Genomic DNA, 17,723 nt, shown 5'->3' on the forward strand with positions numbered 1-17,723 from the left:
ATATCCATTATAAATTGGAATGCTTGATAAGGAGAGCAGATCCATTATGGCTTGGAAGTTTAGCCAAACCTCTGGACAGATCATAGTTCAAACCTGTGTTTTAATCCATACAGAGAGTAGCCAAACCTGGCTGTTCCTTGCATAAACCCTTTTGAACACTTCTACCACTATGTATATGTGAATTATAGAGACAATGTGAATTATAGAGGATCAGAGTATTTATTTGTAATTGATTTCCTGGATCAGTGGATTCAAGCATCACATACACTGTAATAGTATCTGGATCCAAATATGTACAGAGAGATAAGAGTAGAGCCTCTGGATGTTAACATTATGTTCCTGCTTCTTGCTTTTGGGGTAGCAGCTTAATCATTTATGCTGTCATCACCTATCCTGCAGGCTGTCTAACTTTGTATCTATCCCCTAATTCTTTTTTTTTATTACTGTTATTCATTTATAACATAAAATTTGAAAATACAAAAGCAAATAGGGGACAACAATAGAGAAAAGGAAAACAAAAAAGACGTGAAGAAAGGGAGGGGAAGAAACAAAAGGCATTGATTTCCGACTCTCTCCGTTGCAGTAAAATCAGACATTAAAATCTAACTTTTTACATTTCTATAGTAGTATGCACTAGGTATTTTTGTATCTGCAAATCAGTCAAATCGGTAAAACCCAAAATCATAATATCATTTTTTTCCACCTCAAGCACAAAGTCCAGAAGCGATCTCTAAGTAGAAACAAAAGTACTTACATTCTTTTCTTTTATCAGCACAGTCAATTTGGCCATCTCTGCTAATTCCATTTGCTTTTGTAACCATTCATCCATGATAGGAATTGAGGCATCCTTCCACTTTTTTGCATTAGACCCAGAAGGAAAGTTTCTGGTTTATTCTTTATGTTCACTTTAAGAATTTTCTGCATTAATATAGGAATCCTATTCCAATATTTCTTTGCCTTATCACATGTCCACCATAAATGATAAAATGTCCCTTCTTTACATTTACATTTCCAACATTCATTTGAAATACCTTTATACATTCTAGATCAACAGTCCCCAACCCCCGATCCATGGACCAGTACCAGGCTGCGGCATGCCAACAACCGGTCCACACAAATAAAGCCCCATTCACAGGATACAGGCAGCACACAAAACCACGCCCCCTCCAGTCCGCGGAAAAACCTGTCTCCCTGTAACCAGTCCCTGGTGCCCAAAAGGTTGGGAACCTCTGTTCTAGATAACTTATCTGGTGTTAAATACCAGCAACACATCATTTTGTAAAAATTTTCTTTTAAGTTATAATTTAATATGAATTTTAAACCTTTTATCCACATATTCTCCCATTGTTCAAGCATCACATTATACCCAAAATTTCCTGCCCACCGGATCATACAATGTTTTACATGTTCATTTTCCAAATTCAATTTTAATGATGTTTATAGATCTTGGCAATTATATGATCATCACTATCACATAGTAGGATTTCCAATTCTTTTTTTATTAAACTCAAAACCATGGCCTTTTTGTTCTAGTTTAAATCTTTCATTCCTTTGTTGATAATGTAAAGCAATGACAAGTGTGACTTCCGAATCTAATTCTTCCCTAGTCTCCAGAATTGAAAGATATTATTGCACCATACATCTGCCAGTCCGGCTTCACCATCATTTCATTTCTAAAAGAAGCTTCTTGGGGGGACACCCTTAGGGACAGTTTTGCAAAAAATCTAGTTTTATATTTATTCCAAACTCTTAATATGGCATGTCTAATAAAATGATTATTAAAATCAACATTTACTTTTACTTTATCGTACCATGTAGACCCATGCCATCCAAACCTTAATTCATGGCCTTCCAAATCAAGCAGCCTCTTATTCTGGAGGTTTACCCACTCTTTTAACCAAACCAAACAGGATGCATCAAAATAACAATTTCAAATCTGGCGTACTCAGATCCCCTCTTTCCTTGGCATCTTGCATTAACTTATATTTGATTCTTGGTTTCTTTCCTTGCCATATAAATTTAGAGATATCCCTCTGCCGCTGTTTCATCATACTGAAGCCGCGCCTACCCTCTTGCCAGCAATGCAAAAAGAGTTGTGATATGTCACGACACGTGATGTGGCGAGTTTGACACCCGTGATTTAAAACTTCCATCACCAAAATAAACAACAAGGGAGACGAGGGGCATCCTTGTCTCATACCCTTTTGAATGTTACATGGATCAGTTAAATTACCATTAATAACAATTTTTGCTTGCTGTGACATGTAAATAGGTTTAATTCCTTGAATAAAGCTCTCTCCAAAGTCCATTTCTTCCAAGATTTTAAACATAAAAGTCCAATTTAAATTGTCAAAAGCCTTCTCTGCATTCAGGAATATTAAAGCTGCCTGTTTCTAATTGTGGTATTATAAACATTCAGTGATATTCAGAACTTAACTGTCTTTTTGGCAGAAAACCAGATTGGTCTTCATGCAAAATGTTCTTTAGTCTTTCTGCCAGAATTGCAACAAAGAGTTTATATTCATTGTTCAATAGTGAAATTGGTCTATGATTCTTTGTCTTTGTAGGATCTTGGCCTTCCTTCGGTAATAACACAGTATTAGCTTCTTTCCATGTTTGGGTATCCTTCCCTCCTGAAGTATATCATTCATTATGTCCTTTAGTGGCCGTAGAAGTTCCTCCTCAAAGCACTTAAAGTATTGACTTGTAAGGCCATCTGGTCCTGGAGCTTTACTTAGTTTCATATTTTTTAATAGTTTCTGGTATTTCGAAGACTGTTATTGGATCATTCTTAAGTTGCCTCTAGGATTGTGATAACCTTTGTCTTAAAAGACATTTGTCTATTTTAGACCTATCCAACTTGCTTTTTATACAAGTTAGAATAAAAATTATGAAGTCTTTTTAATGAGTTCATTGTCAGTTATTACCTTATCCCCTTCACAAATTTTCTCAATCATTCGCTTTTCTCTTTCCTTCCTTAATTTATATGCCAACCATCTCCCTGGTTTATTTGCAAATTCAAAATGTCTTTGTTTCACATACTTCATTTTTGTTTCTGTTTCTTGAACTGTTAACATAGACAATTGATGCCTTAACAGTTTAATTTGATGTGAAATTTTCACATCCTTAGGTGTCTTTTGCCACTTAGTTTCTTTCTGTCTAATCTCATCTAATATTTTTTGCATCTTTTTCAGAGATTTCTTCTTCTCTGAACAATTATACTATATGAAATAACCCCTCATAACAGTCTTACTTGCATCCCACACAGTTGTTAAAGCTGTTTCTCTACCTACATTATTATCAAAATACTCTTTTAATTTTACTTTCTCCTTCTCTATGTAATCTGCTTCTCACAAGCCAATTGTGAAGCACATAGGTGAATATAAGACCTGAAGCACATAAATGGTGATCATGTGATCATGAGGTGCTGCAATGGTTGTAAATGTGTGCTGGTTGGGAAACACCCAAATGGTGATGTTGGTATATGCTCTGACAGTCATAAATGTAAGGATTGATCAGAAACCTTTTTTAAAAAAAAACTGTAATAGTTTAGTGTGGCTATTAAGTGAACAGGGCAAATAAAATCCCATGATTGCCGGTCTTTTCAAAAATTGTATTTGTGAATACAATTGCGCGTTTATAATACATCTGTATCAATGCAGTTTAGATCAGAATGGTTTGTGTATGTGTTCTGAATTTCTTGTTCTTAGTTCATTGTTACTTAGTTCATTATTTCAAAATGAATTATTAAAGTTTCATTGATCACCAAAAGTGACAGACCATTAATTTGACAGAACTTCAAAAGATGTAGCAATAGTACCATTTTATTTCTGAATGCAAAAAAATTACTCTGAAAACTAAGTAGCTTGTGTACTCCTGCTATATAGATATGAACACCCTTCCCCTGCGATCTGGGAGGATCCTATGCTTCTAGACTTCCCAAAAACCATGAACATCTGGCTTTTTGTAAAGCATTGGGGTAGTGTGAAGCTGGAGCCCAGAAAGTGTGTAGTGGAGATGTGTGGGGATCTGTGACAGTTGGCGGTATGAATGTTTTGGCTTTTTTGTTTTTATTTTATTTCATTGTGAGCTGCCCAGGATCATGTTGCATAAGATAGGCAGCTTTATAACTCTCTTAAATAAAAATATATATAAATGATGTCCTATGACACCACAGTTACAATATGAAATGCTTCGTTTGTTTGTTTGATTCTTGTCATTCCACTCCTGCTATTCCCCGCTTCCTTTTTTCTTTCTCTCTCCAGGAGTTGCTCTATTTTCCATGCCTATTCTTATTAACAGTATTTCTTATCCTAATTAATTCTTATTTTGGAGGGGGATAGTGTATGTTTTCCAGAGGTGCTATATTAACAATGTTTGACATATTAGTGATTTTTGTGGGCAACATGAAGAGGGCAGCTCAGATTCATAATGAGAACAAAAAGGACATTATCCAGGCAAAATGACAGTTCTTTCTAGATTAACAGATTAATGTTCCTTTCCCAACTTTCCCACTTTCCTTCTGTTCCCCCACCTCTTATTGAGGAATCTCAATATTACACTCTTGAATTCTTATGGGACTATTTTGAACGTAGCTTTCCTTAGCGATTTTTCCCTAAAGAATGTTGAGCATCAGTGAAACCTCTAACTATAGGGTGTTCATATTTTCTTTGAATCATATATGCTATAGTTTCAGCTACATTAGCTTGACGTGAATTGGCAATGGAGAGTATGCTAGTCAGTAGAGTTAACTGAAGAAATGTTCCCAGTGTAAAAGAAGGCATAGCTCCACTTACGTATTTACTAATATTACCATGGATGTGATAGCTTCACAATTCCCTTTAACTATGACCCTTGTGTTGACAGAGGTGGCCTGTAAAAAAAAATAAGCATATTCATTTAAATGCAGGTGGTGTTTCAAAATTCCATAAGGCCAAACACCTGAGTAGGATTCAGATGAATTCCTAAAATAAAAGAACAAAGGAGAATAGCAACAGGCTGTGAAATAATTGCTAGCAACTGCTTGCTCAGTCCATGTGTTTACTAAAAGAAGTCATTCAGATTAGCTTTGCATAACCCAAAGTTTTTGTTTAATTTGTATAACAGCGACTATGTCAAATTCTTTAATAATATTCGTGTTTATAGTTGTGTCCTCTCCCCTCCTTTTCTTGCAGGAGAAGATGAGGATGAGTTTGAGAACTTCATGCTTCCCCTGACAGTTTCATTTGAAACCTTAGCCCAGATATTTAACAATAGCTTTAAGCAAGAGGAAGCAAAGGTAGGTTACTCTGAATAGAAGGAGAAATCTTGCTCATCATAGTAAATAGTGGTTTTAAATATGTAAAATTAATCACATTTAAATCCTATTGAATTCAGTGGAAGTGAGTTATGAATAATTCTATTCTCCGTTTGAAGTCCATATGATCAGCTTTGGCTACATGGTTGAATTTTTCTTACCCTTGCATGTATGGAATGCTGTCTTTTAAAAGCAGATATTCCATAAATAAATTTGTAACTGCTGGACTTTCAAGTGTGATCCTACACTTCCCATGGAAAGGGGAAAGTATGAAATCTGCCTCATAAGAGCCTTGCAAAGCATTGACAGGGCACAATAGTAAATCAGAGAGCATTGGCTTCTTTTCCTTTACTTACGGTGGCTCTGACTCTCATCTTGACTTGACACATGCCCTGTAGTTTGGTCTGTGTTCCTCAAGACAAGTTGTTAAGTGACTGAAGGGGCCACAACAAATGTAACTAATTACTAGTCTGTGTTGATTGCCCAAAGAGAAGAGTAAAGGCTTTGCCATCCTTTGGGGAGAATAGGATTCCATTAGGGATTTTTCCCCCTCAAGAACTTTATTCATAAAAAGATGAAATTAAACATGGGCACTGCACATGAAAATATCACCACAAAGAGCTCCATTCTCTCCTTTAGATTTAATAAGAGACATATATGGCATTATGCCATTTATTTAGTCTCTTCCCTTCCTTTTTAGCAACAAGTAGACAAGGTTTAAAACATGATGTCGCATTATAGTTTCCCTTATTAAATAGGAGCCAGACATATGACTGGTGTTTTTAGTTGTAGTCCTGTAGTCTACACTGTATTTAGTTCCCCTGCTGATTACTGCTTTTGAACAAGATCTAAAATAAATGTTTAGCATCCTTTCCTTGTGTAATTTTGTCTCTTGCATATTAAATACTTGTGAGCTTGTATGCTTGTCTGTCTGTTTAATTTACATATTACAGCTGGGTGTGAGTAGATTTATAGAGGACCAGATACACAAGCTTAAAACGTGTATGCTTAGAACATCTCTTCTAAACAGGAATTTAATATATAAATCAAGAGTTTATTAAATGGCTGGGCATATATGTATAAATAGGAACTGGTCTTGAAGTATTACATTCTTAAACCCAACAAAGTGATTAGGATAACTGATAGCTAAATAAGGTTTTTATGTGCCTGTGGGAGCCATATTAGGATTGATTTGACAAGTCAGTTCAGCTGTGGCAACAGTCATATTATCTAGCACAACATTATGTTTTATTAGTAAAATCCTTAAGTGTAGCAAGCTGTTTGTGTCAAAACAACAGTATATTTTAAGGGGAGAAAAGACTTGCTAAGTGGAAGCTGTATTATCAGGAACAAAACACATTAGCATAACATTACATTAAATAAATTGCATTCTTGTATTATGAACAAACAGTTAACCATGCACTCTAGAGTGGCTATTTCAGATATGTTGTGTAATATTCCTAGAAGCTCTATCAGTATTTTTTTTTTTTTAGCATTTTAAAGTGTGATGGGAGACTCACTAGCATCATTACTATTTCTCCTTCTCTGATGCATTTCAAGGAACATAAGCCCCAATTCAGAAAGCTATGTATTAATTCCATAGATTCAAAACATTTCTGAGCTACTTGTTCAAAGAGTACTCCACTCCACTTTGCTAGCTGTAGGAAATTTAGGGGAAGTTAAAAAGGGGTTCAGGGACAGAGCCAAGACACTTTGGTGCTTGAGAAGGAGGAAAAGAAGACATCACTGCCATTCCCTTATTATACAGAAGCTGCCATACAGAAGCAGTGGAATCTCAGTTCAGTATTTGTAAGGGGCGCAAGGTAGCTTATATAAGTGAAAAGGAAAATGGGATATCTTTCCTTCCAAAAATAGCAGCCATGAAGTTCTAGAAAAAATAGTCACTGGGGAGATTGCTACTGCTGCTGCTACTACCGCTACTACTACTATCACTACTACTACACTACTACAAATAATATTGCAGCATCTCCTGACTAAAGCATCTATCTTACTTTGTAGAATGATAAGGCATAGTATCAAACACATCTAGTGAACTTACGGACATACTTGATTTGATTTGATTCATATAGCTACAAAACTTTTAAAAAAATGCTGCTCCAGACAGCATACACCCATACAAACAGAATTATAAGTTTATTTTATTTTCATTTATATGTAGTCTATCATCATTATTATTATTATTATTACAAATATCTAAAGGTGGCAAATATATCCAACTTTCTTCCTCCTGTTTTACCCACAACAATAACCCTGTGAGGTGCGGTAGGCGGAGAGTGAGTTACTGACCTAAAGTCACCTAGTTGGCTTTTATGGCCAAAACAGGACATGAACTCAAGGTCTCTGGTTTTCTGGCCTGGTGCCTTAATCATTAAACCAAATTGGCTCTCCTACAATCAAAATTCAACCAAATACATAACATATCTTCAGTTCATTGGATGAGCTCTTTTCATCTAACATTATCCATGCTCTTCTAACCCTATGCCTGAGGGAACAACCAGGTCTTCAACAGCTTCCTGAAGGTTAGCAAGGTTGTAGCAAGTCAAATGTTCAGATGGAGATGAAAATGGTATTCACCATCACAGAGAAGGGATGCTTCCTAAGTTCTGTCAGATGACATTATTTTACAGAAGATAACGAGCATGCCCACTCTGTTGGAGTATGTGGGATGGGCAGAAACAACTAGAAAAGAGACAGAGACCTAGTCTTACACCATGCAGTCCAGCACCTTTCATTGCACCTTGAAGCCTACTGGAAGCCAGTATAGCAGATTACTGGATGCTATATGGATGTACTGATAAGCACCCGTGACTATCTGTGCTGCTGCATTCTGGACCAATTGCAGCTTCCAGAAGGTTTTCAAGGGCAATCATGTAGAGCATTGCAGTAATTCAGCCAAGAGGTGACTACAGCATGAGTAATTACAGGCAAGCCTCCTGGTCCAGATACATACACAATTGGTGCAGTAGACAGAGTTGTGCAAAGAATCCATGGCCACAGCTATCACTTGTCCTTGGAGCAGGATCTGGAGGCCCAAGAGGACCCCCAGATTGCATACCAAGCCTGAGGAGTGCCCCCCTCCTTCAAAAGCAAAGATAGAAAATTTCCATTTCTCAGACAAGGAGGCTTCAAACCTCACAGTTACTCAATTTTGCTAAACTTGAACCCAAGCTTGTTCTTCCCCATCCAGGCTCCAGGCACTAAGAAGTATTGTCAATAATATCACTAAGATGTCCAGGAGCAAAGATATACAACTATTACGACATACTAATTATATTTCACTCCCTCCTATCAGATAGCCTCTCCCAGCAGTTTCCTGTATTTGTTAAACAAGTGGGGAGAGATGGAATCTGAGGCACTCTACAAATAATAATAAAGGCAGGAGAGATATGTAACACTGTGCCTTCCAGCTGCAAACCCTACTCCATGGCTCAGAAGGATCCATGACCAGTGATATGAAAAACAACTGAGAGATTGAGAAGGTCCAGGTTGGATGCACAATCCTCATCTTGTTCCCTCCATAAATCATCATCAAGTGAACTCAAGTGCTGTCTCTTATAGCCAGTTCTCAATCCATACTGGAAAAGTCTAGATCAACGGTTCTCAACCTGTGGGTCGGGACCCCATTTGGGGTCGAACAACCATTTCATGGGGGTCGCCAAACAACGCAGTCCGCCATTTTTTCCCCCTTTTCCTTAGCTGTGCTACTCCCTTTTATTCTATTGGCTTTTGAAAGCCAATAGAATAGACTCTCTTGAATAGAGTCTAATTCTATTGGCTTTCAAAAGCCAATAAGAATTGTCCAAGTTGTCTCTGCAGCGAAGGCGAGCTGTCTGGAAGTTTCCACTCCTCCCTGCTGAGCAACTACTAAAAATGTAAGTAAAAGAGGGCCAGGGGTGGGAGGTGGGAGGCCGGCGGGCGCAGGGAGGGTTGCTGGTGCGCGTGGGGCCCAGCGGGTGCCTTACCTCCCTTGGGCTGGGCCAGCTGGTGGTTGGCCTGCGCCGTCTCTGCCCTTGCCAGCTACGCCTTGGCCGGCGCAGGGGGCAGCACCACGCATGCGCGGCGCTCCCGGGCAGGGAAAGTCCTTGACGTACGACCAGTTGGGTACTCCTTGACTTACGACTGGTTGGGTAGTCCTCGACTTACGACTGGTTGGGGGTCGCGGCATTAAAAAGGTTGAGAACCACTGGTCTAGATAATACACTTTCTTGAGAGCCCTATGGAATTGTAGCCTAATCACTTCCTTATAAGTGAAAGGTTGGAAACTGGATGGAAATTGTCCAGTTATGTTGGAGCCATAACAGAAGTGTTGGCAGAAGCATTCCCTCTCTCAAACCCTTACAAGTTCTTGAAAGGCTTATAAGAATGTGGCTAGAAATGATTAGAATATCAGTATGTATTAAATCATGATAAAACTGGTGATTTGATTAGCAGATTCTTGAGGGAAAATATATGAAAAGTGTTCATCTCATTATTCATCTTTGATTCTAAAATATGCATTGCCAATTTACTCTTGAACTGGTAGACCAGTTAGAATAGTTCTTCTCAAACCTAATGCTATCCATGTATGTTGGACTACAATGACCATTAATCCACCTACTCAGTGTACATGTGCCATTTAAAAGTATATATGCTCTATTTCATTATTTGATCTATAATGTCATTTAAAATTAAGATTTGGGTTTTAAACAACCCGGATGAAAGATTGCAATTTGTTGTCACTTGCAGACTTTATCGGTATTGAAAGCACAACGTTCATGTACTGTCTTACATGACATAGAAGCATTCTTACTGGGGATGTTGTTGTTTTTTTAATGGAGTTCCAGTGTTACATCCCTAAACTAGCAAGTTCTTAATGACCCTAGAAAGTGATTGCTTTGATTACACTTTAACGGTATTTGCAAATAAAATCACAAGTAATTAAGGGGAAATCTCCAGGCTTTTGAGCAACTTTGATGCATGATAACTGCCTGATTCAGCTCCATCTAGAGTAATGCTGTGTAGACAAGAGCTACTGAGATCAATAGCAACATAATGATAGTGGCAGAATTAAGTGAGTAACCTGAGAACTATGCCTTCAGAATGCATGCAGCTGCCACAAGCCGGGCCACACAGTGCACTCCTTGCTTCCGTCCTAAATGTTCATCAAAAGACGCCCTGCAGGAAAATGGAGTTAGATGCTCTTTATTGCTGATCGTGTCTCTTGCCACATTTATCAGGGAAATTGGATTAGCAGTTGGCAGCTGCAGGTAGACAAGGTTCTGCAGTGATTAAATATGCAGCTTGGCTGCATTTGTTGTGACAGACCTTTAGTAAATTCTACTGTAAGCACCATCTGTCTAATTTGTATAAAGGAAAACTCCATGCTCTAAGCCACTGCTAAAGAACTAGATTTGTTGTTTTATCATAAAATCAACTTTTCTACTGAAATCTTTTAAGCACAATTTATTAGGTTAAAGGAGTGTTTTTGTTTGTTTTTTGTTTAGATCTTAATGAATAAATAATGTGTAAAGTGCTTTCAGGTACTCTGTTTTGTAAAGGATGAAAATAAAAATAATCTGTTTTGCTCTTGAGTAAAATATTTAGCATTCCTGTTTTCAAGGAAGTGACATTGCTAAAATATAATTTAGAAAATGGCCAGTGACTGCCAAATTCATTTAATTTGTGACTTCTAATAGTGTTTTCTAATTGGCTTTTATACATCTGAAATGTGTAGTTGAAATATAATTGAGGCAAGATAGCTTATCATTCTTGAACTACATCTGAAATTAGCAATAGGGTTCATAAACAATATGTTCAGTTTTGTTTTCCAGAAAATGCTAAAAAAAATACATGGAGACAATTTTCATGTCAAAGTATTAGCTGGATGGGAAACTCATGTTCCAAAAGGATAGCCTATTTTCTTCAACTCTATTCTCTTAATCCCCTAGATTGGACCTGAAAATTCTGCTCAGTAATATGCTAACTTTCTCTATTTAATGTCAGTGTATTCTGATATTATTTATGTGATTAGTTTGAAAGAACAAGTAAAACAATGTGTCTGAGGAAGAAGAGTTGTTAAATAGCATCATGCTATTTATAGCTGGTTCACCCAAACTCAAAGCTGTTGAATTATTTAAAATCCTTGATTTCAGCTTGCACACATTAAAAGTTTTCACACTAAGTGCCAAATGTTGCAAACAGCACTTTAACAGAATGATTTTGCTTTGATCCCTGTAGCAGTTCCTGAATAATTTATCACAGGTTATTGCCTTAATTCTGGAGAGGGATAGTGCAATAAAGGCAGATGAAAACACTCCAGTTGAAACACCTTGGGGCCTGCTCATTCCTCTGACATGGCTCTTTTGTTGGAACTATTTAGAGGTTATTAAGACGTGTCTGTAGAATTAAGAGTCTGCTGTAAGGATGAAGAAGACAGCCATCTTAATTCTAAAGACAAAGCACTATGACCCCTCACCTTTTTCTTGGCTGTTATTATAGAGCAGAATTATGAAGGTAATATTATAGCTGCACCCAGAAGTACTACTATACTTAAAAGTGTATCAGACGTTTCCATTATAAAATCCTGTTTTGGGGTGTTGAATGGTATCTTATCTAGCTAGCAAGTTAGACTGACATAGACTGTTGCTGTATACAGAAATTTCATGTTCTGTTGATATCCCCTTCCCTATCTCGGAATAACTTTTAAAGCCATGAAACTAGAGTTTTGAAAATCAAGAGATTACTTTTTACATAGTCCCAAAAAAGTAATTTTAAGAATAGTTCTCTTTTTCTTTATAGTTAATTATAAAATATGCAACTTTCATTTGAAAATGAAAATATTCATAAGTTTGGTTACTAAAAAAATGTGTTTGCATGTTTTTCCATGTTCAGACTTGAAATATATTTTTGGATTATTAAGGCATACTACTGAAATGAATCCCACATAAAATTAAAAACATGTACAATGTGTAAATATAAAATATAACAATGGCAACCAAGGCCATAACAAACAACCAAAAGGAGACTCCACTCAACTGGGGGGGGGATGCCCGGGGGGGGGGAAGCCAGCTCTGTTTCCTAAAAGTGAGCAGACCTGTCTGGGGCCTGTCATATATTGGGGGTGGGGGGTGGAAGAGATTGTTCTAAAACCAGGAGTAACCATAGATGAGGCACTCTTTCTAGTCCCATAAGATGGCAGGATTTAAAACAGGATCCCCAACCTCTTGTCCACAGACCCAGACCAGTGCGTAGCATGTTGGAAACTGAGACATGCAGGTGGCAGGTGAGTGCAGGAAGCTTCATTTACACATGCATAGGACCTAGGTTGTGTGCACAAAACCATCCTCTGCCGTTGCTGCTGGTCCATGGAGCCAGAATGGTTGTGGATTACTGATATAAAATACAGAACCTGAATGCAAGTTCTGTTGTTCCATTCTTTATATCACCTTTCATGAAAACCCAGCTGATAATGTGAATACCAAAGACCTATTTTCATTTTTTTTTCCCCAGGCAATGCCACCTTGAATTTATTCTTTTATGTGAAGTCAGTTATATGAACCTAGAGCCATTTTTAAAGTCTGCCATAAGCTAATAAATGGGTTATTGGTCCTTACATAAGTTTTGGCTGCTGTAAATAACTACTTTTAAATCCCTACTTTTAGGATGTTGTTTGCTCTCAGCAAGTATTTGTATAATCATGCAGCAATTTTATTACAATATAGAGTAAGCAGGACTTTCTGGATAGTGAGAATGCCATAGTTCAATTGATTTTTATGATTATTTTCATTATTTTTTGGATAACAATGTTCCATATATTTATCTTATTTGCTGTTATAAACAACTAAATAATCCATTGGAATATGATTTCACTTTTTCTCATATATCAAATATTGTCAAGAGTTTCTCACATGGAAGGGATTAATTCATAGATTTAAGCTAGTGAAAGTCTAATCATGATAGAATAGAATAGAATAGAATAGAATAGAATAGAATAGAATAGAATAGAATAGAATAGAATAGAATAGAATAGAATAGAATTCTTTATTGGCCAAATGACACACAAGGAATTTGTCTCTGGTGCAAAAGCTCTCAGTGTACATACAAGTAATAGTGATAGATATTGTGATCATAAACAATATCATCAGGTGTGATCAGTCATGCCTATCCACACCTATAAGTGGATCATAAGCTTTCTAACAGACATGATAATGATGATGATGATGATAATGATAATGATGATGATAGATATTGCTTGTGAATGGAGAACATATAATCTCTATGCATATCTTCCTAGTCTTATATCCATGGAGACTAGGGCAACTACTGTAAAGTGGGGGTTGAGATTTTTCTACTTTGAACTATAGCATAAAGTTTGACTCCCATTTCATGGACTTTGGCCTTAATTCATGAACCCTAATTCATATGAATTAAAAGTTCTTCTTTCTCTGTAACTATGTCAGTTGATTTGCCCAAATATACGTTTGAGTTCTTTGTTCTTATGAAATCTTTGGCTTCAGAGAGACAGAAAGTGTTGAAAGTTGGCACAAGTATTGGGAACTAATTGAAGGGAAATGGGACTTTTGTTCTGGAATTATATACATATATTTACTTGAATTTTGGAAAAGATCAGAAAGATCTTTTAGAAAGAGTAGGCCTTGACTGGATTTTTAAAATAAAGATAATTATTGGAAGAAAAGCTCTTTGAGGTGTCACTCAAATAGCAGGAATCATGCAGAGTATTATCTTAAGGCTTTTGAAAATATTAAAGTAGCACATTCAGTAGTTTCCCTTTTTTTGAAGGAGTATTTTCATAAACAAGACTTATATTGATGGCTCCTTATAAATATAGTTCTAAAGAATTGTAGTATAATCTGACTCTAGAAAAGCTATACGATGGTCTATTCCATGTAGAGCAGGGGTGTCAAACCCAATTTCATTGAGGGCCGCATCAGCATTGTAGTTTCCCTCAGGGGGGCGGGTAGGTGTGACCAGGGTGGGTGCAGCCTACTGGGTGGGCGTCGATGGAGTGGGTGTGGCCTACTGGGTGGGTGTGACCAGCTCTACATCGTTCACGTCAAGGGTGCCTGGGCAGGAGTGGGACGGATCTGAGGGTCTCTGGCAGAAGGGGATGGGACCAGGGCAAGTGCTAAGGCATGGTCCACTGGAGGAGCCTCACTGTTCCTCTCAGGCCATGCGGGGGGGGAGGTGTCTTATGGAGCTAAGACTGAATGCATTTCAGCATAGATGGCCACCACCACAAAATTGTACATTGGCTTCCAGCCGGGGGCTGTTCCCTCACTGTTTCCAGGATGGCTTCGCGGGCCACATGAAACCACTTCGCGGGCCTCATCCGGCCCCCGGGCCTTGTGTTTGACATGTCTTATGTAGAGTGTCTTCTTAGAGATATTAAATTTATGCTCTCAGGAAAACCTTTTTTTACATATCCAGAGTCTCCAACCCACTTTCAGTCAAGGAGACAAGAGGGCATGCCAAGTCAGATGACTCCTTCACAAGACCATGGAGGCATAAGACGCATACAGTGGTACATGTATGATGGAATATGTAGTCAGTTCTGTAAGGCATAAGGAATTCAAGAAGTTATATATGAGTTATAGGTTACATTTTGAAATACATTGGTTCATGAGAATAGAATAAGTGTTCTATATATTAATATCTAGACCATTTATTCAATTAATAAGCCAAGAAAGAGGGACCAGCACCAAATTGTTCATCTTCCTTCTTCTTCAGTGTAGATGATTTACTCCTAAATTCACTTCATTGTCCTCTTCACTTTCTCCCATCTGTCTCTTTCCAATTCCTACTTTCACTCCTGATTTTCAGGGGTCCAACCAACAAAACTAGACTAGCATAAAAATAATCCTCTTCTCTCTTCACTGACAACCAAAGTGGTAAATCTGTTAGTAGTGAGATAATCCTTCATACTGAGGAGCTCCACAGCTGTATTGTTGTCTCAGTTCCAGACTGAAAGTATATTTGCTTTTTCTGAATTGCAATTTCTAATTCTGTAAGTTTGGGAAAAAGCAGAGAGCTATTTATCAATAGGCATTTTTCCACTGCTGTGTAGCCTTTGAAAGTTTCATTGTCAACCCTATTATCTTTGTCCTCATGATTGGAAATGTAGTAAAACCTGAAACTGACATACTGAGATTTGCCAGATAATAAAGTTGTTACAGTTCTTGTCATTGGGGCTTTCTGGGGATTCATGGGATTTAATGGAAGACATAGTGCAAAAGCAGTTCTTTTGAATTTTTTTTCTGTTTTATTAAATCAAATAGTATCTAAATAAGCAAGCTACTTTCAGTTTTGCCGCATTTCTTAGAAAAAGCTAACAATAATTATATACTGCTAAACAAAACAAGGTTGTTTTTAACCTCCTTTTCCTGTCCCTGCTCCTGGCTGCAGATTTATTTATTTTTCCTGTACTGAAGATTGCAACCTAAGCTTGCTCTCATTCCGTATGTTTTCAAACTGTTTTCTTGAATTAGCATACCTTTACATGGCTATTTCTAAGATTCTCCTCAGAAATAAAGGAGAGCTGAATATACTGGCAGCAATCTTTGTCACTCAGACTAGTATAGGCTTTCTCTCTCATTTCTGGCTAGCAGAACGTCTTCATATTCTGTCATGTTCAATCCCAGGAGGAACATCTGTGAAGGACAAACAAGATTGCATCTTTGACATTAGCCAGCTTTCCTTCCCTGTGTCTAACAACCCATTCCCTTTTCTCTCATTCAGTAGCTCAAAAGGGCTGAATCCTGTGAACGCCTATGATGCTTCCTCTTTATCTTCAGTGAGTCGTCTTCTCGCCCAACAATTTTCTTCAGCAAACTACTCTGGAGTTGCCCTTGTATCAATTAGTCTTCAATAGTACCTTATAACTCAGTCCAATATGGGTTAACTAGCCACATTATAACAGTAACAACTCTTCAATAGGTAACACTGCCTAGATCCATTTTAGGTCCTGCCAGCCATTTATAACCCCTCTATCAAACTTCTCCTTCCAGTCCTTCTCAGAGTTCTTTCTGATGCTCTTAATATTCCTCTTTCTCTTATGGGAACATTTTCCTTTGAGAAACTAAGCTATCTGTCCTACTCTTAACTTCTTCATAGTCATGTTAATGAAAACAAAGTATTTGTTTGGGTGTCTGTATGTTGAATAGCCAGCAAGAAGCCATGATTAAATGCAGAGTGTGACAGACGTACACCTGTATATCACACAACAGTTTTATGCTTGAGAATTAAGCTCCATGTAATCTAATCTTACAAAGCTCCAGGAGAGCTCATTTTGATGCAGAGTAATATTGTAGTTCACTATGTTGACCAGAACACCTTATCTGGTCACCTTTCTTCCTTTGATAGTTGATGTTACTGTGGCATTTGGCAGTATCCCTCCAATTTCTCCTTTTGCCCATTCAGAATTATGGTTGAATTATATCATTGGCAAGTTCTGGAATGGAGAAAACATTTTCTTTTGTAACTTTAAAAAACAAAATCAGGGTAACTATTTGGACTGAATTGTGTATATTGAGTCGAAATGGGTTTTTCACATTTTATATGATATATTACTTAAGTATTAATCTAGATAGATTTTCCTATGCTCTTACCATGAATTAACTGTGCTGGAGAAGTTACATGAACCCAGAAAGATGGTCTAGTATAATATTTTTTATTAGGAGTGACCTATGATTAAAAACTACTTTGGGCTTACTGTAATAACTACTACAAGCACATTTTGCATATCTTACAAAAAATATAAGATTTACATTCAAATAATTCCTATGTACAGAAAAGTTAGTATGGTAGTAAACCTACCCATATGCTGATCATAATATCAATTGTCATTCTTTTCTTCTGAGGTTTCTGAAATTAAACAGCCAGTTCTGATATCTTAACTGGTTATTTAAAAACATCTGCAAGAGAGGAGATGAACCTTGAACTCTATGTATGATTTTTAGGAAATATCTGCTAAATGGTTTCAGCAACTCTTCAATAACAACAGTCAACATTTAAAATCTGAAACATTTTAATCTAATATTTTCAGTGCATTTATTATTAATGTGTTGAATATACTCAGTAATATTTATGGAAATTTATTCATGTTTCCTGCTCATCAACTACTTTTAGTTGAAACATAAAATGAACTAATGCATTTTCTTCAAATTATTTTGAGTGATGATCAAGTTAGAAAAGTTTCATCTATAAAAACCCCCAATTTAACAAGGAGGGGGAAATGCCATACATTTTAATAAACGTACATTTCCGGCTTTAAACTATTACATGATTTTATATCTGATATTTAAACTCAGTTACATTATTCTGTGGGAGCCTTTATTACATGTTTGTAAACATTTGATGAATATTAACATTTAAGAGGGAGACTTAAGCTCTAGCATTCTTTAGAGGGGGA

At 37.0% G+C, this 17,723-nt stretch overlaps 1 protein-coding gene across 4 annotated transcripts in view; it reads left to right on the top strand.

Moving 5' to 3' along the window:
- RANBP17 (RAN binding protein 17) overlaps window positions 1-17,723 on the top strand; it is a 207,575-nt gene that overhangs the window by 128,138 nt on the left and 61,714 nt on the right. For all 4 annotated transcript variants that reach the window (XM_039329446.1, XM_039329448.1, XM_039329447.1 and 1 more), the window contains exon 19: window positions 5,175-5,278. In XM_039329446.1, the coding sequence (XP_039185380.1) occupies window positions 5,175-5,278 (104 nt within the window). The remainder of the gene's footprint in view (window positions 1-5,174; window positions 5,279-17,723) is intronic.

The sequence above is a fragment of the Crotalus tigris genome, unplaced genomic scaffold (genome assembly GCF_016545835.1).
Source record: "Crotalus tigris isolate CLP2741 ecotype Arizona unplaced genomic scaffold, ASM1654583v1 scf7180000024397.1630199, whole genome shotgun sequence".
Classification (NCBI taxonomy): Eukaryota; Metazoa; Chordata; class Lepidosauria; order Squamata; family Viperidae; genus Crotalus; species Crotalus tigris.